The 23,159-nt window shown below is 48.6% G+C and overlaps 1 protein-coding gene across 1 annotated transcript in view; it reads right to left on the bottom strand.

The window, feature by feature from the left end:
* PLXNA4 (plexin A4) overlaps positions 1 to 23,159 on the bottom strand; it is a 472,456-nt gene that overhangs the window by 416,546 nt on the left and 32,751 nt on the right. The window contains exons 2-3 of the mRNA XM_030237722.2: positions 21,780 to 23,043; positions 2,398 to 2,580 (exon numbers count right to left, since the gene is read on the bottom strand). Of these exons, the coding sequence (XP_030093582.2) occupies positions 2,398 to 2,580; positions 21,780 to 22,958 (1,362 nt within the window). The 5' untranslated portion in view covers positions 22,959 to 23,043. The remainder of the gene's footprint in view (positions 1 to 2,397; positions 2,581 to 21,779; positions 23,044 to 23,159) is intronic.

Raw genomic sequence — 23,159 nt, 5'->3', positions numbered from 1 at the left:
CATCCCAAATATTCCACTGCAGCTTGACCCAGGAGCTGCACTGCACCAGGAGAAGCAGCAGAGTGTGGCACGCCTGGTAGGACCCAACAGCACCAAAAGGGAAAAAAAAATTTTAAAAAAAGTTTAAAAAAAAAATCCCAGCTCCTGGGATTTGTCCAGGAGTTTCATCTAATCCTACAAGGCTTACTCCAATTTTACCAGTGTTTCTGAAGAGAAAACAAACTTCATGCTGAAATAATGGATTAGGCTGGAGCTGCAATCCCAGTGCAGCATTTTCCTGGCAGCACCCGATCGATGAGCCACGGTGGAAACCACAGCATCCAAAGGCCCATGGCAGGGGTCAAGGAGCATCAAGGGAAAGTCCTGAGTGCCAGACCACCCAGAGGAGGTGACAGGTTTCTCTCCCAGGGTCAGACACCCTCAGGAGCACTGGAGGGGGACAATGTGAGGAGCAGAGTCAGGGGTTGCAGAAGACACAGCAAGGATTGGGCTGGACTTAAAGGTTTCCAGGAGTCTGGATCAACTGGTCCAAAATAATCACACGTGGTTAGGGAGCCTCATTTTGCTTTGTGTTCTGCCTCTTTGGAGGAAATTCATTCACCTGAGCAAATCTCAGCCCAAGGCTCCAGCCCTGCTCCAACTCACCCAAAGTGAGAACTACCACAAGTAGAATATTCAGCATGGTAGGAAAAAGGGAATAAAATGAAGCTTTCTCAAGTTACATCAGCCACTTCTGCTCTCCTCTCCTCATTCTTTACCCTATAAGGCTGTCCCTGCTCCCTACCACACTCCATAAAGCTCAGAAAGCTTTCTCTCCTTTTTTCCCCTATTAAAAAGAAATCAGATCTTGGATTCTGCAGTGCGACCTGCAAAGGCAAAGACAGAGCTGTGGCTGAGTTTTCTTCTCCTGAAGCCAAAAAAAACCCCTAACCTAAAGCTTGTGAGTGCAGGGAGAGCAGTCATTAAGAGTTTAGGTCTTTTTGATATTTACCATTCAGATCTCAGCTGCCCCATTTCCCTCCCTCCAAGAGACTGACTGGAGAACTGAACTGTTTATTATGATATCACACATGACAGGGAAGCAAAAGCTAATTAGCCAGGGGAGGAGATTATTTTTATTATGACCATTTTTAAAACAATTTGGCTCCTTTTTCACATGCCTGAATAAAAAAAAACTACCATATTTTCTTTTCAATAGCACGAGCAGCCTTTCCTCTGCTTCGAGCAAAGCCAGAGACATTTGCCAGTGGGCAGGATCCCATTCCTCCCTCAGCATGGGGGAAATGCCATCTGAATTTACAGCCCAGATTTGCTTTTCAAGTGAAGAAACAGGTAGAGGAATAAAACCAGAGATTCCCAAATATCCTTAAGCATCCGTGAGCAAACAACTCCCTTCACTCCCCACAAGCCACAGTGGGTCACCTTTTCACAGCACTTCATTTGCCCCAGCTTGGAGGTCTTTGCTTGCAAAAGGGATTTAAAGAGCAAACATCCTAAAACATCACCAGGCTCTGCCCAGCCTCCCTTCCCAGCTTCTCCTCCATCTCCATGACCATGGCCAAGCCACCATCTCCTTGCACAGGCAACGTCTTACCACACCCCTGGGCTGAACATTCAGACCAACATTGTCAGACTGGCACAGAGGGGCTGAAATGGAGCCAGGGCCCATCATTAGCCCACTTCCAACAACTCATCTTTCCTTGGGAAAGCCACGGGTAGAGGATTCCACCTCCCCAGCCTCTCTGGGGGCTTCACAAGGCAAACCCCAGCCATGCAACAGGCACATTCCAGTGAGAACGCCCAGGGAGGAGCACAAACACCCTCTTGATTTGTTGGTGTGGCACCACCAAGAACACAAAGCCCATTATGGCTCAGGACACAGCTTTCCTTTGAAGCAAACCCTCTTCCTTCAGCACAAACCCCAGCCTGACGTCAGCGGGGCGGCCGCTGATCCCGTGCTGGGCTCGTGGTGAGATCACAGCCCGGTCACACTGCCCTGGAGAAAGATCTCTAGAGCGTGGATCCTGTTTCCCAGACTTCAGCCCCAGTCTGATTTTCTCCAGCATGCACAGACACCCTGTGATCTCTCACTCAATTAGAGATGGTCTGAACACCGAAAATTCTGTTGGATGCAAATTACATCACGTCCATCTGTGACTGTGGTTTGACTTCTGAAGCATTAATTTCCTGATGAATAACCACTTGGAAGGAGGATTTTATCCTTTCTCAGATCATCTCTATCCCTTGAGGGTGAAACACAATTTTTTTGCCAACCAAGCCATTTTTTATCCTCAAAGTAGGAGCACCTTAGGACAAGGACCGCGCTCGTGCTCGATGCAACACTTAAACCACCATTAAAATATGAAAATCTGAGTCAGAGGACCACGCAGGTCTTACCTTCTTGAGCTTCCCACTCTTGGTGCCCACAAAAGCCAGGGAGTGGTTCTTGTAGACGTAGGCAATCACCGAGGTCATCCTGTCCCCATCCTCGGTGAAGATGGGGAGCCCTCGCACCATGGATGATACTCCCAAGGGGGCATTCATATCCAGGCCACAGAAATTGTCATCAATTGTTAACAGCTGCAAAGGAAGAAAGGAGAAAGGGGTAAACAGCTGAAGTCACCAATTTTTCAGCCATTTGGGAAGAGTCCATCCATTGCGTAACGTGCCTGTAATTTATGCAGGCTGACAAAAATCAAGAAGGGCTGGAGAAAGAGGTGGAAAAAAGAAAAGAAAACTCTCTGAAGTTACACAATGAGTTACAGCCAGAAGGAGAACTGGAAAGTTGGTTCTCTTGAATGACAGCCCAGCAGGATACATTACATTAAGCCTTTTTCCTACTACTGTACCAGTCAGGACTCACCAATCAAGTGCAAGTCTGCTGAAAATGTCTTAAACATACCCAAGTTCTGTCAAAAAAAAATAAAAAAAATACACCATTCCTGTAGATCCAGAGCAAGAACCACTGAGCTAAATCTGCATTGGCAAATAAAATAGACCCTGACCTGTTCTCTAGACCCAAGATCCAACCCCAAGGATCACATCTACAAAGCCTAAATAACCACTCCTCTCCTAATTCTAAACTCAGCCAGGTTGCTTATGTGTCATCTTGGAAATTATCATCCTCCAAGGGGTGTCCAGGCATTGTCCAAGCAAGAGATGGTCAGCCCAGGCCAAAGCTGCAGAAGGGACCATGGTAAGAATTAAATATCATGAACTTAAAGCCCTTTCCAGTGCCCTCAGGGGGCTCCAAGAGAGCTGGAGCAGAACCTGGGACAAAGGATGGAGGGAGAGGACAAGAGGCAATTGCTTCAAACTGTCAGAGAGCAGTGTTAGATAGGGAGAAATTGTTGGCTCTGAGGTCCTGGCACACATGGTCCAGAGAAGCTGTGGCTGCCCCTGGATCCCTGGAAGTGTCCAAGGCCAGGCTGGATGGAGCTTGGAGCAACCTGGGATAGGTGAAGGTGTCCCTGCCCAGGGCAGAGGGGTGGGATTGGGTGGTGTGAGGAAAAAACACCCTGTGAAAAGCCAGTGTCCATAAAAGAGACAGAGTTCTGCAATTTTATTGGAATAAAGGGAGAGAGAGCCCACCGGGGCATACCCCCATGGGGTTTCTCTCTCTAGGTTTCAGAGGACACAGCCTCCTTTTATCCTAAACTCACCCTCTTCCTTTCCCAATCACCAGGAAGGTGCAGCCTTCCCAAACCACCTCCCACATATTCCCCTTGAACCAATCATCTCCCCCAAAACTCAGCAGTTTTGGCTGTCTGCCTTCAGGGGATCCACCAGAAGTGCCACAGACTTTACCCAGACCCATTTGTCCAACCCTAAAGCTCAGGAGTTCAAACCTTAGCTAAAATTCATGGGTTTTGTTGGTTGGTACAGACATTTAGACCCATTTCAAAGACATTAACACCCATTCCTCCTAAAGACCCCTCACCCATCGAGTTGTTTGTAAGGACATTCCCACCCATCTTTCCTCCCTTGAAGGCACCTTCCAACCCAAACCATTCTGTTATTTTCCATCTTACTCTGATGCTGTAATTCCCTGTGGTTCTTTGGAGAGGAGGGAAGCTTCTACAGCTACCACGGGGGATTTCCAGCTTTTTTGAGTTGTTTTTTTGTTTGGTTGTGTTTTTTTTTGGTTTTTTGGGGGTTTTTTTTTGAGATATCCATGAACTCCCAACAACCAGAGAAAACCCCCTGTCCATCATTACTGCTGCCTGAGCTCCAACACCCACTGCGTTTGAACTCCAGCAGCATTTTCACCACATGGATGCTCCACTGGGATCCCTTCACTTAAATTAATGTCATGTCCAGTTAAAGGGTGTTTCCTTGGGCTTCAGGGAGCTCCAGAAACACAGCAGGAACGTGGCACAGGCAGCTCTTCTACCTTCAGGCACCATCAAGGCAGGTGAAGCTAACACAGGTCACAGATCTCCATGGAATAAATCAAATAAAACTCCAAATATCCCAGCACACAACTGCCAGAGCAGTTGGACTTTATTAACTTCTCCGGGGCTACTCACAGATTTTAACACTTAAAATGTTTTGCTAAGGCCTGGAGAAGCAATAATGAAGTGTACAGGAAAGTTGCCTAGTTTTGATGTATCAGAACTAAAGGACCACGACAATTTTCTTTGAGCTCACATCTTCTTGGAAACACAGCTAAAAAAAGTGATGGTCCCTGCTTGAGTTCAGGAGCAGTAAAAGCCTGATAGCTGATTCATTTTATCCTCACCCAGCAATTACAGGCAATAATTACAGATGGTTTTGCTGAATAGAAGAATAATTCGTCCTAAATGTGTTTATAAATACATAAAACCTAGGAGGAATTCAAAGGGCCATTAGGAGGGATCAGCTAGCCTGAGCTCTGGCCTGCAGGAGTCATTAGTGTTTGTGGACTGGCCTTTTTAGCAGAGCTAAAAGAGCAATTAGGGAGCAGCTCAGCAGCCTCCAGCAGCAGCAGGCAGGATGCTGCTAGTCCAGAATGACAGCAACGAGTCCAAGATAAATCTGCAACCCAGTTCTAGTACGTGAAAATCCATAATCAGCAGGGAAAGGAGGTGTGTCAGAGAAGGAACCACCCAACCAAACTGGAAATCCACTTTCCAACAGAGCCAGGTGACCACAAAACTACTCCAGGTGATCCCCTCAGCCCAAACTCCATCCCCTCAGCCCAGCTGTGTGGCCCCCTGATGTCCCTCCAAGCTGAATTGTCCTGTGGATGTAAGATCCAAGAGTCCAGGTCTCCAAGTCAGGCCCAATTTGCCCAGAAACTCTTCAGCTTGGAAAGGAGCACAATGTGTGTTTCTAGGGGTATAATCAAAGTGGCTAAGTGCTCGCTCTGATGGCCTGACAAGCTGGAAATAACCACTTCAGGCTGAAGGCAGGAAACTCCCAAACAGCAGAAAGAGGGAGGAAAGTTTCCAAGGAAAACCAGACAGCTTTCTTCACCAGCAAGATGATGAAAAAGCTTCATAGTGCCAGCAGACATCTCACCTGAGGTGCAGGGTGCAAAGCTCCATCGCAAACCAGAGAAAGTTACTCTGACAAGCAGTGAAATGAGATGAATCCAGCAGAGCTGGCTCAGTCGGAGTCACAACCAAAACCAACACCCCCAGCTGAAGCACTTGAGACCAAACAGGACCCACAGCCTCCTTTCTTTGAATCCAGACCCTCCCAACCCCAGGCAGGAGGCTGGGCGGACACAGCCCCCAAAATCACAACGTTAAGCACCAACACCTGTGGCTGATTTGCAGCCTCTCTCCAACCTGTAGAGGTTTCATTAATCTAATTGCCACTGGGTAGTTCCTCCTGCACCTGACTGGGCTCCAGCTGAACTCAGACCTACCCTTAATGGGGCTGATAATCCCACACTGACACAAAATTAAATTTAAGCCTTTTTATTTAATATTTTTTTCCATATTATTATTTACAGGAGAACACATCCTTATAAGAAGGGCTTACACAGAAATAGGGGGGCAGATTTTTTTAAAGAAGGTAGAGTCACACTAAGTTTAAAGAAGAAATTGTTTATGATGAGGGTGGGCAGGCCCTGGCACAGAGCAGCTGTGGCTGCCCCTGGATCCCTGGAAGTGTCCAAGGCCAGGTTGGACAGGGCTTGGAGCACCCTGGGATAGGTGAAGGTGTCTCTGCCTATGGCAGGAGGTGGAATTTGATGGTCTTTAGGTCACCTGCAACCCAAACTAATCTAGAACTCTGTGTGCTGCTAGTTGGGTGCCAGAGAAGCAATCAGAGCCTTGTTGGTTTGCCATGTGGACAGCCCTCCCCCAGGAACAGGAGCAAGGCCAGCAAGCCACAGGAAAACTATTTCCATTGAACATATTTGGGTTATTTCCTCTGGGGATCATCTGCCAAAAAAAAAAGCCAGCAAGCAAAACCCTCCAAATAAACAGCACCCAGCTCCTGCACAGCTGTGGCTCTCAGCTGCACACAGGCCTTTGTAGAGACAGAAATACAGTCATCTTCTGCAGCAGAGAGAGACACGTAAGGAAGTTTGGATTTATGATGAAAGGGTCAGGAGTTGCAAGCACAGGTTTATTTTCAATTCCAGACACTCCTAGCAGCAATATAAAGTAGCCACGTTAAACTCTCTGGAGCTTCTCTGCCTGGCAATTTCATGGTAACGACTTTGCAGAAGGGAGGAGGAGGTGAGGGCATGAATTCACTTCTAAGGGTGGCTGGGATAGCAGGGAGAGGCAAAGGGAAGGTCTAAAGAGGTGGGAATGATATCAGCAATTCTCACATCCTGAGCAGGTAAAATCCAGCCCAGAAAGTCACAGCCAGAGGTAACTTGGAAGGGAATGGGGGCCTGCAGTTGGAATGCTGGGCTGGGATCAGCCACTTCATCATCCCACAGCAAAATGAGGGAATATTTCCCACCACCACCCTGCCCCAGGGAAACTGAGAAGCACAGGTGGTCTGCACATCCAAAATATCTTCATCTGAGATGGACTGGCAGCTCCCAGGGTATAAATGCCCTTCCCAGTCCCACCAGCTGCCTCTCTCGACCTGTGTTCTGCTCCTGCCACCTCTGCCTGTGTCACCAACAACCTGCAGCCCTGACACCATGGCCAAGTGTCACAGTCTCCACTGAAACAGGAAGGATGTGCAAGAGAATGGCCCTGATTTACAGGATTCTGGCAGGTGTTTGCCTCCTCCAGGATTAAACCTATCAAATAAATAATTAACACATCCAAGCCCTCCTGGAGAGGATGGCTTTACAGGGCTGGTGCTGGCTCAGTCCTGGAGGGATTCACTGAGCTCCCAAAACCCCCAAATTCAGCAGAAGGGTTGGGTATTCGATTCCATCACCTCCTTCTCTGTCCTCATCTCCTTCCCAGCAGGAGTGAGTGTGCTGGCACTGCAGGAGTGGCAGAAGCACCAAATATCAGGGGACAGGGGCAAACAGTGCTCATAATACACCAATTGTCCCTTAAACGTCTGCTTTCACTGCTTGCCTCTGAAACAGCCCCTGATAATCAAACACAGCCTAATCCACATCTGGGGAAGGGCCTCCATAAAGGATTAGCTGCCCCTCACTCCTCCTTGCTTTCACTCCAGCAGAATCTTCCTCCTCAATCAAAGCACTGGAGCCTTTTTTCCCAGATATCTCAGCAGGCTCCAGAGCAATTCCACAGACTCACCAGGGATAAAGGCTGTCCCAGTGGCCAAGTCTTGCCTTTGATTTACAGCTAATACCTAACAGCCCTGTCTTCATGTGGTGGCAGGTACTTGGCTCCTCTCTGCTGTTATCTCAGGCTTGGCTGAGGCAGAGGATGGAGGGAACACACATTAATGGATGTCTGTGCTGCCAGCAGGGCCAGGGAGCCAGCAGCAGTAAGAAATCAACAGTTACAGGTATCTGAGTCTTTGCAAGGAGACATCCAAGGTCTTTTCCATCACCTGACTGCCAGATCTCCTTTCCTGCCTGACTGCAAGGGCTGACTGAGGGTGAAGGTGGGCACACTCAACAGGATATTTAAAAATCTAGGGAAAGATGGAAGACATAGAAAAACCTCCCAGCAGGAGCTCCATGGTATTTGAAGAGACACAAGCTAAGAAATTTGGGGTCTAGGGCACCTGCAGCAGGGGTGAACCATAAATCCCCACAGAGTGGAGCTGGAAATAATGGAAACCATCTCCCTGCAAACCACAGGACTTTAAATTCCAGCAGCAGCAGGATGGTGCCAAGGCCTGTGCTGCTCCTGTTTGCCTGCACACATTCTCTTGGTGGTTTGAGCACGGTTGGAGTGCAAGGTGAACCCCTGGTTGGTGCTGCTTTGCCCTGCCCATGGCATTCCTGAAGCTGGATTGACTCTCCCTCCTGCAGCATCTCTGCTTCTGGCCTTGCTGCCTCCTGTGAAATCAGTGGCTTTTGGTCCACCCGCCCTTTCTTCCCACAGAAGCTCAGCAGAACCACCACGTTTCATCCTGCTGCTGTGCTGAGCTGTGACATCCCAGTGCAGGATGGACAGGGCCCCTCTGGCTTTCCCCTCCTGCCACATCATTCCTGGAATTTGATGTCTGTCACTCCCCTGTTGGTTTCTCTGGGTCTGGATTGAAGGCACTTGAGATGGTATTTCATGTTCAGACTCAGGTCTTTGTTGTTATTGTTTCTTATCAGTGTTACAGCCTCACAGCCCTGAGTTCTGCAGCCTTTCATTAGAAGGCACAAAATGACCAACAATCTCTTGTTACAAGGTCTTTTAAGACTGAACTATCCAATTAAGAGCTGACACCTGGATTATTTTCCCTTTTAACCCAATAACTGATCACTTGAAGCCTGCAATGTGGACTTTTCTGTCCAATTACAAAACACCACCCAAACCCGTGAAGAAGAAGGAAGAAGGGGAAGAAGAAGGAAGAAGGGGAAGAAGAAGGAAGAAGGGGAAGAAGAAGGTGAAGATGAAGGAAGAAGAAGGTGAAGAAGAACAACCTGCCTCCACCCTAAAACCTCCACCTTGCTTCATATTTATTTCTATATTCTAAAACCCCAAACTCTAAGTTTCCCACCCTGTGATTTTACACACTTCTAACCAACTCCACACCCACAATCCCAGTTCTATCATTCCATTTTGGAAGCCTTCTCCACGGCCTCAGGTCAATTCAGTGTTCTCTTGTGGGTCTGTGCCTTTCAGCACAGAAAGTTTAAAATTCTCAGCATCCAGGGCTCCAACACTCCCCATCCTGGGTCAGGAAAAGGCTGCAGGTTTGCCTGGTTGCAGACCTTTGTCATCTGCAGCTCAAACTTTGTGAAGAAAGAGATGGGCAGTGATCAAAGATAGCACAGATCACCAACCCACCCCTCCTCAGTGGTCAGTCTGGAGTCTGATGACATCCAAAAATAGCCAGCCCTGCTTGCCCAGGGTGCTCTGTGATACAACAGAAGCTGGATCAAGAGCCAGCATTTGGAAATATGTTCTAATTGCACCCTGCTTTTCACTTGTGCACCCACAGCAGTGGCTGCTGTGCAATTACACGTCACCATATACAAATGACAGTGCAGTTACAAGAATTTTACCAATTACAGGGAAATTGCACCCACTGTGCTGAAGAGGTTTTCATTCAGACACAGCTCAGGAACGCAAGAACAAGAGGGAAAGTTACTCAAATTGACTAGAACTGGTGCAGGCATTTGGGTTTTAGGTCTGTAGTTTAAGCATCGGTTCAAGGACTGGTGTCAAGTTTCCAGAGTGCTGCAGAATCTTAATGGAGTACAGACTTTTTATGCCTGCATTTATGTTCCTGCTCTGCTGTGAGTGTGAGGCTCCCCAACAGTCCACACCGTGTTCCTCCACCTCGTAAAATTTGCAATTTCCTGAAGAGGAGGCTGCCTTTCTTGCAGAGAGCAACAGGTTCCTCCAGTCTCCAGGCCTTTTGCTCAGCAGAGCTGGGTGATTATCAGTAATTGTGGATAAAAGGAATTGTGCTGTAAATTTGTGCTATAAATGTAACATCCTCCAAGTCCTGACTTTTTAAGGGATTAAAGTGCCCAAAGATGAGCGCAAACTAAATCCATTAGTGAGCCCCTACACATTTTCTAGAGCCCAGTAATACAAAATTTAAACAATTCTGGCTGCTTTCCTTCCTTTTTTTGTCACACCTCAGAGATGCAGAGCCCTGCTTTCAGCATCTGCTGGCCCTGTCACAGCCATGGTGACACAATTGCAAAGATTGGTTTTTGCTTGTTCTCCATCCCTGGTTCCCACTTTTGCTGGGACTGCTCTGGAAGCAGCCCTGGGCTGTGGGCTCTGAGCAACCTGCCCTGCTGGGAGGTGTCCCTGGCAGGAGGGTGGAACTGGGTGAGCTTTAAGGTCCTTTCCAACCTAACCATTCTAAGATGCTGTGATTAGAGGGAAATTGCTCATGTCCCCATGAGGGAAAGTCATATTGTGATTTAAGTGCTATTTCCAGTGCCTTGCTTAGACCCCAGAAGTCTGATGTAGGCACAGAGAAGGGACAGTACCTCCAGCAGCAATGCAGACCTAGATCATAAAACACAATAAATAAAATATTCCACTCATGGACATCTTCCCATTCCAAATCCCAAACATCACCGTGTCAGCCAAACCTCCCTTTTGCATATTGCATTTCCATCTCTCCAGAAAATTTCCAGCATCACAACTCCAAATCCCAGCACTCCAAGCCAGGTGGGGTGAAAACCACACCCTAGAGCTGTGTGGCCACTGAGGTTCATTCCTACAAGCCAGAAGGATGGATGTGAGCTGAAGAGCAGCAGGTGTGACTGTAAAAGGTGTAAAAGGAAGCTGAGCTTTCCTGTGGTCCCATAAACTTCCCCTTGCTGGCTCAGAGGATCATGTGGCTGTGGCGTTGAGGGATAAACACAGGAATATAATCTCTGTGGCTCTCAGATCAGTGCTTTGAAAAATTCACTTAAAATTTTTCACACCCCAAAAAAAAGAGATTATTGAGTGTGGAGACTCTGCCTTTGAAACTGGCACGGGCTGTTGGATAAATAAGCATTTAGGGATTTTTCAAAAGGGAAGTATTGATCAAATAAGCTGCTAGAGCTCTTCTGTAAGAACTTATTCCCGCAGCAAAGCTCTGCTACACACCTGAAACACAGCAGCACTGATATTCTCTGGTGCTGCTGTAGCTGAGACAGGGAGAATGAGTCCCAGAGAGAGGAAATCTTAGGTGAAAAGGGGGTTTTGTGTAAGCAGAAGGACACCTTTGAGAGAAGGTGCTGCATTTTATCTTAAAGGATGTCCCATTTCCCTGATCAGCCCTCTCATACCTATTGAATGCACACCAGCACCTGGTCAGAGAAAGTCTGGCTGCCTCCCTTTGATGGCACCACCAGCAATTCACTGCTGCTGCAATCACAATTGCTATAATTATTATTTTACACAGGGAAAAAAAAAAAAAATTCATCATTTGGGCTGCAAAGTGCCACCCGCGCCAGCAGCGCTGCAGAAATGGAACAACAAGGCTGCTTTGCATGCAGGCAACACCTTCACCCCGAGAGCCCTGTGCCTCTTAAAAGCATTAATTAAGCCTCACCACGGTCCTGCAAAGGTGATTTAAGAGCTGTAATGAGCGAGATGTATGTGCTGCTGCTCTTCAGCACCGGGAAATGGTGAGAGCTTGGCTCGCTCAACAAATAACTGAGAGTTGAGATCCTGTATCAGGGAGAATCGAGATGTGTCTGGTGCCATCATCTCACAGAAGATGCATTTAAAGAGGCCTGGTTATCAGTTTAAACAACAAACTAAAGCACTCGAGCCCTGAAAGGGAAAATCTCCCTCTTGTAGCTGCTTATCTGAGCAGATCTTGGTGCTTGAGGAATTCAGAGTTTGTTCCAGGCAGTGTCAATTCACTGAAGCTCCAACTGCTCCAGGATCTGGAAGCAGGACTGAGCAACTGGGAGGCTGCAGGAGCCCTGGGAGCAGGGACACCATCACAATCACAGCCCTGTGTTTCCTGGGGTGGGATCCCCACCAACAGCTCCAACCCAAGAGTGCTGGGCTGTCACTGCCATATTTTCTGAAAATCCTTTAACTAGGATTTTTCTCCTGAGAAGTTGAAAGGCCTCAGAAAAGAAATGTAAACAATAATTATCTGATGGCTGTGGAATGTGCTCTGGAGATGGTTTACCAACAGGTGCATCTTTGATTGGTCTCATGTGGATTGTTTTTAATTAATGGCCAATCCCAGTCCAGCTGTGTCGGGACTCTGGTCAGTCACAGGTTTTTATTATTCATTCTTTGCTAGCCTTCTGATGTCTTCTTTCTCTTTCTTTAGTATAATTTTAGTATATAATTTTCTTTTAATGTAATATAATATCATAAAATAATAAATCAGCCTTCTGAAACCTGGAGTCAAGATCTCACCTCTTCTCTCATCCTGAGGACTCTCAAACACCACCACACTGGGTCATTCCCTCCTTAGGAGGAGTGAATTTTTATTATTCCCTGCTGCACATTCCCTCACTCTGCCTCTCCCACTCTCTCTCCTTGTCCAAATACGTGCCTGGCTAACACTGCTTGTTTACAGGATAAATCAGCTGTACAAATCCTATTATATTTTGGATCACTGACAACGGCGGGGTAATGACATTGAAACGGGGAAATGCAATGTACTGCTCTAATGTCACCCACATGTTCCATCAGCTGCACCAGCTCCCAGTGCTGCATGGAGGACACAGAGCAAACTCTGGCTTTACCATTCAGTTCCAGGCCTATCTGGCTGTCTTGCCTTTCCTAGTGTTGAGTATTTTTTTAAATAAAGAATCATAGGATGGCTTGGCTTGAAAGGGACTTTAAAGACCAGTCAGTCCCACCCCGTGCCATGAGCAGGACACCTTTCACTGGATCATGTTGTTCAAAGCCTCATCCAGACTGGCCTTGAACACTTCCAGAGATGGAACTCCAGCTCCATCCTGAACCTGGATACAGCAGCACAACCAGGTGTGTGCTGGCTCTGCAAACACCAAATTTTGTCCTAAAGTTGCTGCCAGGTCACCCAAAGATTGTCCCATTCTCAATAAAATGCTTCTCAAACAAACTCAGAGCAAAAACTATATCCTCCAACAGCAAAGCCTTGCAGGTGCCAGGCTGGGAGTGTCTGGGGCAAAATATGGTCAGATGTGATTCAGGCATCTCTCTGTGAGTAAAACAGATTTTTCATCTCCATCTCCACTCCATCCAGTCTTCCAATATCTGTGTTACCCTACCAGGTACAATAGGAACCCATCCATGCAACTTGGATAAATAGAGACATTTCAGGGAGGGAAAAACCAGATAAGTCTCATGTTATACTCCTGGAATATAAATAAATAGACACACACATCAGATCGCTCCCGGAGGCTGAATGTCTTCTCTGAGTCTCCAAGTTCTGAGACAGAGCCTGCACTGTGTTTCACCCCCACAGCTCCACGGGCATCAGGCAAGGGAGGAAGGGTCTGTGCAGGATTTATCCCAGAGAGCAAAGCTGAATCCAGCACCCCTCGACCTCCTCCTCAACAGAATGGGCATTGTACACCCTCCCCTGCTCCGGCTGCTTTAAATAGCAGCAGCCTCACCAAGGGAGCTGGAGTCATTTTGCTTCTGGCTCTTCCAGGACATCTGGGGTTTGCTTTCTCTGCCTTTTTTCTTTTTTTTTTAATTTAAAAAAAAAACCCTCTTGCACAAGCCTCTTGGCCTGCCAGGCGACCTCCTGGCGAGGCAAGGCGAGGTCAGCCTTGCGAAGTCGCCGATCTCCTGGCGAGGAACAGAATGGGAGCAGATCACGTGGAGGCCTCCAAAAATGCAAAGCTGAGCCACAGACGACCTCAGGGCTCAACCACAGAAGAAAACAGCCCGGGTTTTTGCTGGCAGGGGAAGCAGCAAAGAGCAGTTCCCAGGAATAAATCTAATTGTCCCTGTGGCAGGGAGATGGCGCAAGGATGGAGGGTCTGGTGCTCTGCTCACCTGCACACCAGGGAGCTGCAGCACCTGGGGGATGCTGAGCTGCTCAGGCACAGCCAGCTGGTGTGGGATGGGAGGGATGCTGGGGGAGGGAGCTGTGCCTGGAATATCTCAGACCCAGCAGCCTTGGGTCCTGCTCTGCCCTCAATGAACATTTTGTGTGAGCGCGGTCACCCAGATGTGAGAGAGCAGCTCTGTGTTGGCACCCAGCCACTTTCAGGAACAGGCTTTCCTCCTGGTTTGTGCTTTGGAAGGAAATAAATGGGTTTGAGAAGGTTGTTTCCAGTGCATGTTTGGGTTTTTTCCCCCAGGACAATGGGGGTTTGTGAAGGAGAGGTTTCAGGGTGGGGGTGTTTCAGGGTGAAGGTAATTAATTACTGCCAGAATTATTTCTGCACCCCCTGGTCAGGCAGAATCCTTTCAAGGACAGGTGTTTAATACTGAGAAACCTACTTAATACCTCAAATGCAATCATCCTCTCCACGCAATTAGGCCCTGATTTACAGCCCTTAAGTGCAAGCTTCTGTTGATGTAGGGGATTAAGAGTTTTTGTTTTGCTCTCACTCAGAGCACCCAAAGCCCCTTTTTTTCCTGCCTGGGGTGCAGAGCACTTTGCAGAGGCAGGGACCTGTCCTTAGGTGGCACCTGGGAGAGGGAGCCATCACCCAGGGCAGAGATGAACCCACACTCTGCCTGAGCTGACCCCACAGTGGGGAGAATTTCCCAATCCCAGTTCAGGGGGGCCAGGACCTTACTGGGAGCGCTGGAGACATGAACTCAGTTGCTCTCCAAAGAGCACAGCCCCAGACATCTCTGGCCACTTCCACCACAACCATGAGAAATACCAGCTGTGTGTCTCCCTGGAGAGAGCTCCCTGAGCTGCCTCCTGTGGGGAGATAATTGGAATTTCTCTCTGTGGAAGTTTTTCACCCCGGAGCAGAGCCAGCTTTGCAGGGGAGGTGATGCTCAGGCCTGCTGGAGGGAGAAGATGCAGAGGGGAAATTTGCAAATCCCAGAGCTCAGCTGCAGAAACCCTGAGCCAGAGCCCTACCTGTTGGATTAAGCCCTTTTCTGACCCAGAGATGGAGCATTGAGAGGCATTTTCAAAACTTTCATTCCATTTTCAGTCTCACGAGAAGGGTGAGACAACACAGATGTTAAAATTCACCCCGTCACAATCAGAAGTGATTGTGTCCCTCTTCCTCCCCAGCTCAGATCCCACCCTCTCCAGCCCCCAGTGTCAGCAGGAGGACATTTGTCACCTCTTATCACAGCTGCTGGGCCCAGCACGCACCCTGCACACACACCACACTCAGCATCCAACACAAACTGATGAGAGCAAGTGCACAAACACAGATCTGGCAGCCACCAGCCTGTTTGCTCCAGCTCCCAGTCTCCAGTGAGCATTCCCAGAGAGGCATTTCAGCATTGCTCAGGGTACTGCCCTTCCAAAAACTCAACTTTATCATTTCTGTGGGGGTTTCCTGCTCTTATTTGCATTTTCAGAGGAAGAAGAAGAAAGTGCTGTTAAAAATTGACCAAGAGCTGACCTCAGCTGTCCACAAACCCTTTGAATCAGAAACACCAGCCTGTAAAATTTGGAGTAAAGATGTGTACACAAAACTTGTGCATGGTCTGTCCAGCTGGGACGTCACCGTGATATTTAATGAAAAATCCCTTCTCCAGGATTTCTTCTCCTGGGAAGATGAGAAGCCTCAATTTGTCCATGTTTTGCTCTTTTAGAATGTGATTTAAAAAATTGTTTACCAAGCATGTGAATTGTTTTTACTTGCTGACCAATCCCAATCCATCTGTGTTGGACTCTCTAGCCAGTCACAGGTTTTTATTATTCATTCTTGTCTAGATTTCTGATGTCTCCTTTCTCTTGCTTTAATATAATTTTGGTATATAATATAATATAATTAATATAATATAATATAATATATATAATATAATATAACACTAAATCAGCCTTCTAAGAACTTGGAATCAGATTCTCATCTCTCACCTCATCATGGGGACACAACACTGTAACACTGGGATGAGCAAAAAGTGCTGTTGTGCAAGCACCAGTGGCACTGAGACCCACACAGGGATTTATTTAGGATAGTCCAGCTGGCAAACAGGGAGACTGAGGTAAAATAACTGATAACCCATCCCTGGGATTGATCCATCCCCCTGGGAAAGAGTCAGGCTCACATACTCACCAGGAGAAATGGGCAGGGCTGCCAAAGCCCCTGGACTGCCTGGACCTCCTTCCACACCTTTCTCTTCCCAAGGACTCACCAAAAGCTGACACTCCCTTCCCCCAACCTTTCACTTTTAAGGGGAAATAAGAGAAATGACACATAGGGATGACAATTCCTGCTTTTTTGCTTGTAAAGTGTTTTTTTCCTCTCGAAACCCCCCTTCTTTCCAGCACCTCCAGCTGGTCCTTCTTTCTAAATGACCCTGTGCTTCTTCCCACCATGCCAGAGAGAAATGTAAGAGCAAAGGAGATATTCCCTCCTCCTGCAACATGTGGGCACAGCACCAAGATCCAGGAGATCCTGGGCTAAAAATTGGGGTTTTGTGCCTTGTCCAACCCCCCTGTAAGACAGCCTCCTGCTGCCCCCCATCCTGGTGTCTCAGAGGTGCTCTGTGTCCTGTTACAACCAGGGATGGTGAACACAAGCCTGGCAGGAAGAGGAATATGAAAGAGGCTGAAAAATCTTGGCCATCCCTGTTCCCACCAGTGATTCCAAAGAGAAGCCCTGGGAGGAAGAGGAATGTGAAACAGGCTGAAAAACAAAACAGTCTCAGCCATCTCTCCTCTTCCCAGGAGCCAAGCTGACTGTCCCATACCCTACACAAAGTCTTTCCACCTCCTGAGCTGGAAATGGTCCCTCCTAACCTGGTGGGATGGAGCAGGAGGGAGCCCAAGGGTCATCCCCAAGGAGCAGGCAGTGTTCATCCCCATGCTGCCAAAGGGAAAAGTCTGTGCACACAGCTGGCCTCCAAACATGCCCAAATCCAAAAACTGATCCAAAAACTCCTCCTGAATCCAGCTAAACCCTGTGCCAGCAGCACTGCTTGCTTGGTGGGCCTCAGGAATGGGCAGGAGAGAGCAGGAGAGAGCAGGACAGAGCAGGAGAGAGCAGGAGAGCAGAGCCCACTTGAGGAACAAATGCATGGAGATGATGGAAGTCTCTCAGAGATTTCCCCAGCAGCATCTGCAAAGAGGTTTTGGGGAGTTACCAACAGCCACCAGAAGCACAGGAAGCCTTCACAGCCAAGCCACTCGTCAGACAATGGCTTGGGACCCAAACATCCACTTCTGGTAGCAAAGTGTTGGGGAAATATTGCCCAGCTCTTCACACAAGGCCTTTTGTTGGCCAGTCAGCTCTGAAAACATTTCTGTTCTCCCCCAAGTGACAGCGCTGCCATGAAAAACAGGAAGAGACTGAATGCAGCAATTTAAACAGTCAAACCCCATTTCCTGCCAAAAGGAAAGGAAAATAGCAGCAAAAGGCAGAAGCCAGGCAGGAGTTGGGGACTGACACTTTGATTATCTTGGGGAGATATTGGTGCTGCATGTCTGGTGGGAGCTGCAGTGGTGGAGGTGACAGCTTTTCATGGCAGGGACTGGAGTCTCTTAGGTTGGGAGGTGGATGAGGAGGAGGAGGAGGCCAGGATCTGCCAGGAGAGCAGCCCTGGGATGTGAGCAGCTCCTGAGCTGACAGCCAGGGTCACCCTGGGTTTGGGACTTCATTGCCAGCCAAAGTTCCAGCAGGATCCCTGCTCCTCTCCATCTCCCCACAGCCCTGACACCCTCAGGCTGCTTTGGGGTCAGTGTCCAGCACCCTCCACTTCTTCTTCCACGCTTTTTGTCGCTCAGCTTTCACCTGCCTGGTCCCCAAGGCAGAGGGGAAGGATCCCCTGCCTCCTCTGCTGAGCATCCCAGGAGTGGAACTCTCACCAGGCTTCAGAATGCACCCACTGATCTTATTTCATTGTAATGACAATCAACAAATCCCTCAATGATCAGCTCCTGGACAGAAATTACACATTTACATCTCCATCCTCCTCTCAAACTGCCTTTTATTCCCCCCCACCCTTTAATTTTTTTTTGTTTGTTTAAGAAATCCAACATTTCCCAACACTGTCACAGAACCCCAGAGTGTTTTGAAGGGACCCCAAAAGTTCATCTAGCCCAGCCTCCTGCCCTGAGCAGGGATAACTTCAGCCAGGTCAGGCTGCTCCATTACAAACTTTATGAAGGACATTGAAACCACAGCCTTCTTTACCCAACATGAAGCTGTTTTTCTGTTTTAAGAAGCCTTTTTTTCCCTCTCCAGAGCAGCCCTGCCTCTGCCAACACCCTGCATGTCCACGGGGTTTGAAGGTGCCCTCTGACTGCATAAGTAGGAAGGGCTTCAGTTATCCAGAGAGGAGATTTAGATTCCACATGAGGAAAAGCTTCCTCACAGCACAGACAGATTTTAGGGAGAGAGAGGGATCTCCATAGCCAGAGGTTAAGAACAGGTGAGACAAACATCTGTCAGAAGCGTTATAAGTAGGGCAGAAGGGCAAATCAGATGACCTCAGAAGAATCCTTTTTTCCCAGCCTCGTTTTTCTCTGATTATATGAATTTCTAAGCATTTGGGGTCAAGTGTACTGCTTAAATATAAGCTATTATCCTGCTTTTGCAGAGAGGCATTACCTGAGACCATTCATCACCTGAGTGAACATCACCAATTTGCAAATCAACTGCCCAGACATAAAAATCTGTCATTTTTTTTCGATTTCTGCTGAAGATGAATGGGAGGACAGCTGTAACACAGGGATGGGAGAGGAATGAACACTGAGGATTCTCCATTCATCTCTGGACTTTCACCTTTCCCACCCTAGAAATTCTGCTACCACACTGCTGACATCTGCAACAGGCACTCGGAGGCAGCCACAGGCTCATCACAGAATTTTTTTGGTTTTGTCTTTGCCTTGACCTTTGCAAACCAGACTGGAACAAGCCTCCAGGACACCCAACCCTGCAGGACATCTGGGGACTCAATGCCTCCTGCTGAGTTCTGACCATGAGACAAAGTTGGTCCAGCCAAGGTCTTTCCTGACCTCAACTCTCTCAGCTCCAGATGTAACCAAGCTGCCTGAGCAGAGCTACAGAATCTGCTGCTGGGGACCAGAGCATTGCTCCCCCACCTTTGGGGTGAATTATTTGTGTGCACATTGCAGGTTAGGAGACTTGTGCTGGGAATGGTCCCCAGGAGGTTTCTCTAGCCCTGAAATAGCCTTGAGCAAGGATTACACCAGGGCAGGAGCAGAAGTATCCAGTCACATGGATCCCCCTTGAGTCACTTATCACCCTGTCAGAAATATTAGAAAAAATAGAAGAATATTTGTTACTAAAACAAACTGGTGCCTCGATAGGCAAGGACAGGGCAGCGAACCCAGCTCCTCAGTCCTACAAAGAATCACAGAATGGCTTGAAAAGGATCTTAAAGATCATCCAGTGCCACCCCCTGCCATGGGCAGGACACCTTCCACTGTCTCAGGCTGCTCCAAGTCCCATCCAACCTAGCCTTGGACGCTTCCAGGGATCCAAGGACAGCCACAGCTTCTCTGGGCAAGCTGTTCTAATGCCTCAGTACCCTCTGTGCAAAGAATTTCTCCCTAACACCCAATCCAAATCTCTCCTCTGTCCCTTTGAAATGCTCAGTGCCCAGCACATCAGCTGGGCCCATTCCCACACAGGATGGGCAGCAAAGCTCAAGTTCAGTTCCAGCCTGGACCATAGGCATGTTAAGCCTCTGTTTGCACCAGCAGAGAAGCATTTGACATCCCACAAACCCAGGGAAAGGCTCACTGATGGCTCTGTAATTGCTTTTAGAGCTGCCTCTAACACATGTGTGAGTGGCAGAGCAGCAGTGCTGGGGCTTGCCTGGCAAGCAGGACACCAGCAGAAGAGACCAGGCTCTCACAGACACACATCCAGCCTCCAAAATACTTCACCAACCATCAAATATTTTCCAAGCTTAGCAGCTGGACTCTGCAGCCCCTTTCAGCAGCCAAGTCACTAATACCTCTTCCCTCAGGCAGCACAGCTGATCTCAGGCAGGGCTTGCCAGCAGCTCTAAGCAGGCTCATTTAAGGAGAGTTCAGCCTACTTAGTTACACACTTCAGACTTCCTGATTTTAATTCAAGCATCTCCAGGTCCTTTTGCAGTGCCTCTGATTCACAGTGAAGATGTACACTCATAAATGTGCTCTAACACTTTTCCCCACCGTGTCCTCTCTCCAGGCTCTGCACTCCTGTCCCTACTCAGTGTGACACCAGTTTTCTTGGTTTGGGACTCACCCCGTGGGACCCAAGAAAGCTGCTGGCCTTTTTTGCTCCTGTCTAAAGCCACAGAAGTCAGGGCTGAGAGGTTTCCAACCTCCTAATTGGAGAGGTCCAGCACTGCAAACGTTAGTGTGGAGCACAAGCAGAGCAAATATGCAAATGCATGGAGAGGCTTAAGAGCCCAGGAAAGAAACTCCAGTGGGAAGCTCCCAGCTTAAATCTGAAGGCAGCTCTTTGAATGTGCACAGGCCTTGAGGCTAAACAAAAAAATCAAAGCCAGATTTGGGCACAGCCTTTCTCCCTGTGCAATGCTCCACAGGGAGCTTTGAGGGTCTCGGCAGAGATCCCAACTGAAATCAAGGACTTGTCCCTTCAGTGTGGGGGAATGAGGGCAGGGCAAGGTCAAGCAAGGACACTGAGGGGTGTAAAGGGAATCAGGGCAGAGGAAGGCAGGAGCAGTGTCCTTGCAATGAGACTGCCATCCACGTTCCTCATGGTCTGTCCTTGGAGCATCAGAAGAACTCCAAGCAAACAGAGCTTGAGCACCAAGGAGCAATCCCATATCCTGAGCACTGCCTGGAGATTTCAGGGCAGGAAAGCACTCTGGTTTTTCCCTTGGCTCAGACTGGAACTGGCCTCTCACTTGAAAGAGCTCATTAAGGGTGGGAATCAAAGCCTGGGGAGTGGCTCCTGCAGCCCCCGGCCGTAATGCCCGCGTCTGTGCCTGCCATCAAAGCCAGCCCTGTGCTCATTCCTGCAGTGCCACTCAGAATAAACCGAGGCAATTTCTTCAGACCATTTGTAGGTCAGACAGACCAGCCTCTTCCCCAATCCTGCCCTTAAATCTTGCAGTGTTTAGTCCTTGATCTGCAGCCAGGCCTTAATTTCTCACTGCAGAGCTGGCTGGAGACCGGAAGGCGAGGGGCTTTGATGGCTAATGGCCAGTGCTTCTCAGCCCTGCAAGAAATGAAGCCCTGGCTTCATAAAGTTCCTTGAATAAATCCTGCCTCAGATACAGCCCAGGAAAGCAAAATGACAGCAGCACACACAAAAACTGGCACAAGCTGTGACATCTCTAGGTCCTGTTTTGGTTTAGGTTTGAGCTGAGAGTGCACCTGGATCTAAGTGATTTCACCCTGTGATTTGCACCATGCAGTAACTACAACAGCCATATTCCCCCCAAATATTCCAGGGCTCCTTGGTTTAGCTCATCAGCAAACACGGCATGTCTGCTTGTTCTGATACTTCACCAGCTCGTCCATGAGCTAACTGGGGCATGAACTGGTTAAATGGGGTGGTGTGGTGAGCTGGAGGCAGAGCCAGCCCTGGGACAAGGCAGTCTCAGCTCCTTGGCCTCTGCTTTGAGATTGGTTATTTGAAGACAAGACCTGTTGGTTATTTGAAGACAAGACCTGTTGGTTATCTGAAGAAAAGACCTGTTGGTAGTTGAGGAGGGCAAGGTGGGGTGCTCAGGGGCTCCACTTACCGCGCTGCTACAGGGAATGTCCTTGACCTTGAGCCAGGCCAGGTCTAACGTCCCCTCGCCCCTGTAGCAGGACTGAAGCCTGTCCTTGATGCGGTCGTTGATGTTCTTCAGGACAAAGATGCAAAGAGCAGACTCATCCAAGGACTTCATCTTCCTTTTCTGCCCCTTGGAGAAGACTGTGAAGAGGATATCATCCTCAGGGCCAACTCCCAGAGACCTGGCCAGGATGGCTCCAGCCTTGGACAAGTAGGCAGCCTGCAGCAATCGATATTCCACCCCGTTCTTCTCACAGCCAATGGGCACCTCCACGTAGGAGTTAAAGGCCGTGTCCTCCTTACAAAGCCTCACCAGCTTGGAGGTATAAACCTGCTCCTTCGTGGTGGAGCCAGGGGGGGAGATCATCTCAGGCTGCAGAGTCAGGAAGTAGACAAAGTTCCCGCTGCTGAAGCCGTAGATGTAGTAGATATCAAAGTCGGGGATGATGGTAAAGGTGTCTGAGGGGATCTTGATCATGGAGGCCACAAACTCGTCATGAAAGACATATGCAAACATCCCATCAGCCTCGGAGTTCTTGGTGAGCTTTCTGCTGGAGATGGTGGGGAAATACTCCGGCTTGCCATCCACGGCCGTGGCGATGAACAGCTTGTCGTCCATGTTGCTGTAAGAAACAATGACTCCAAAAACAGAGCCACTCTCGTTCACCCCAGAGAGGTAATGCTCCTTCTTGTGGAAGGGCTCTCCCAGCTTGAAGAGGTCATCCAGCCTCAGGAGCTTGCAGATGCCCTGGTACAGACTCCCACAGGCTATCAACCGATTCTCCTTGTAGTCTATGAGGAGCATTTTGTTTATGTTGTTGGTGGGCGTCAAGGGTTCGTTGCAGGTTTGGACTATCCTGGGAGGATAACACTTGGGATTGTCATCATCAGGACCAGTCTCGTGGGTCACCAGGACCTTCAGGTCACTGGAGAGTTTGTAGATCCTGTTGACAGCCCCCAAGTAAATGTGCCCAGTCCTTTCGTCCACCACCAAGTGGTTGAAGTTTCCCTCTGCTTGCTCTCCAGTGAAGGTGATGAAGGGCCTCTTTGGATGGGGTGGCTGCTGTCTGCCCAGAGGTGACACTGTGGTGGACAGCAGGAGGTGGGAAACCAGGCAAGTCCATTTCCACATGGCCGGCGACATGATTAGAGAGGTTTGTATTCCCAAGGCAACAAGGATTAGAAGCTGTAAAACTCTTCAAAACGCCAATTCCCCGGCAGATTCTGTCCTACAAGCAGAGAAAAAAGAAAACAAAAGTACATTACTATGGAGTATTCCTTCCTCCTCCCTCCTTCACAACCATGCCATCATCAGAGCGTATTTAATTGCTAATCCTCCCTTTCT

The sequence above is a fragment of the Serinus canaria genome, chromosome 1A (genome assembly GCF_022539315.1).
Source record: "Serinus canaria isolate serCan28SL12 chromosome 1A, serCan2020, whole genome shotgun sequence".
Classification (NCBI taxonomy): Eukaryota; Metazoa; Chordata; class Aves; order Passeriformes; family Fringillidae; genus Serinus; species Serinus canaria.
This window is presented reverse-complemented; position numbering and strand designations above follow the sequence as displayed.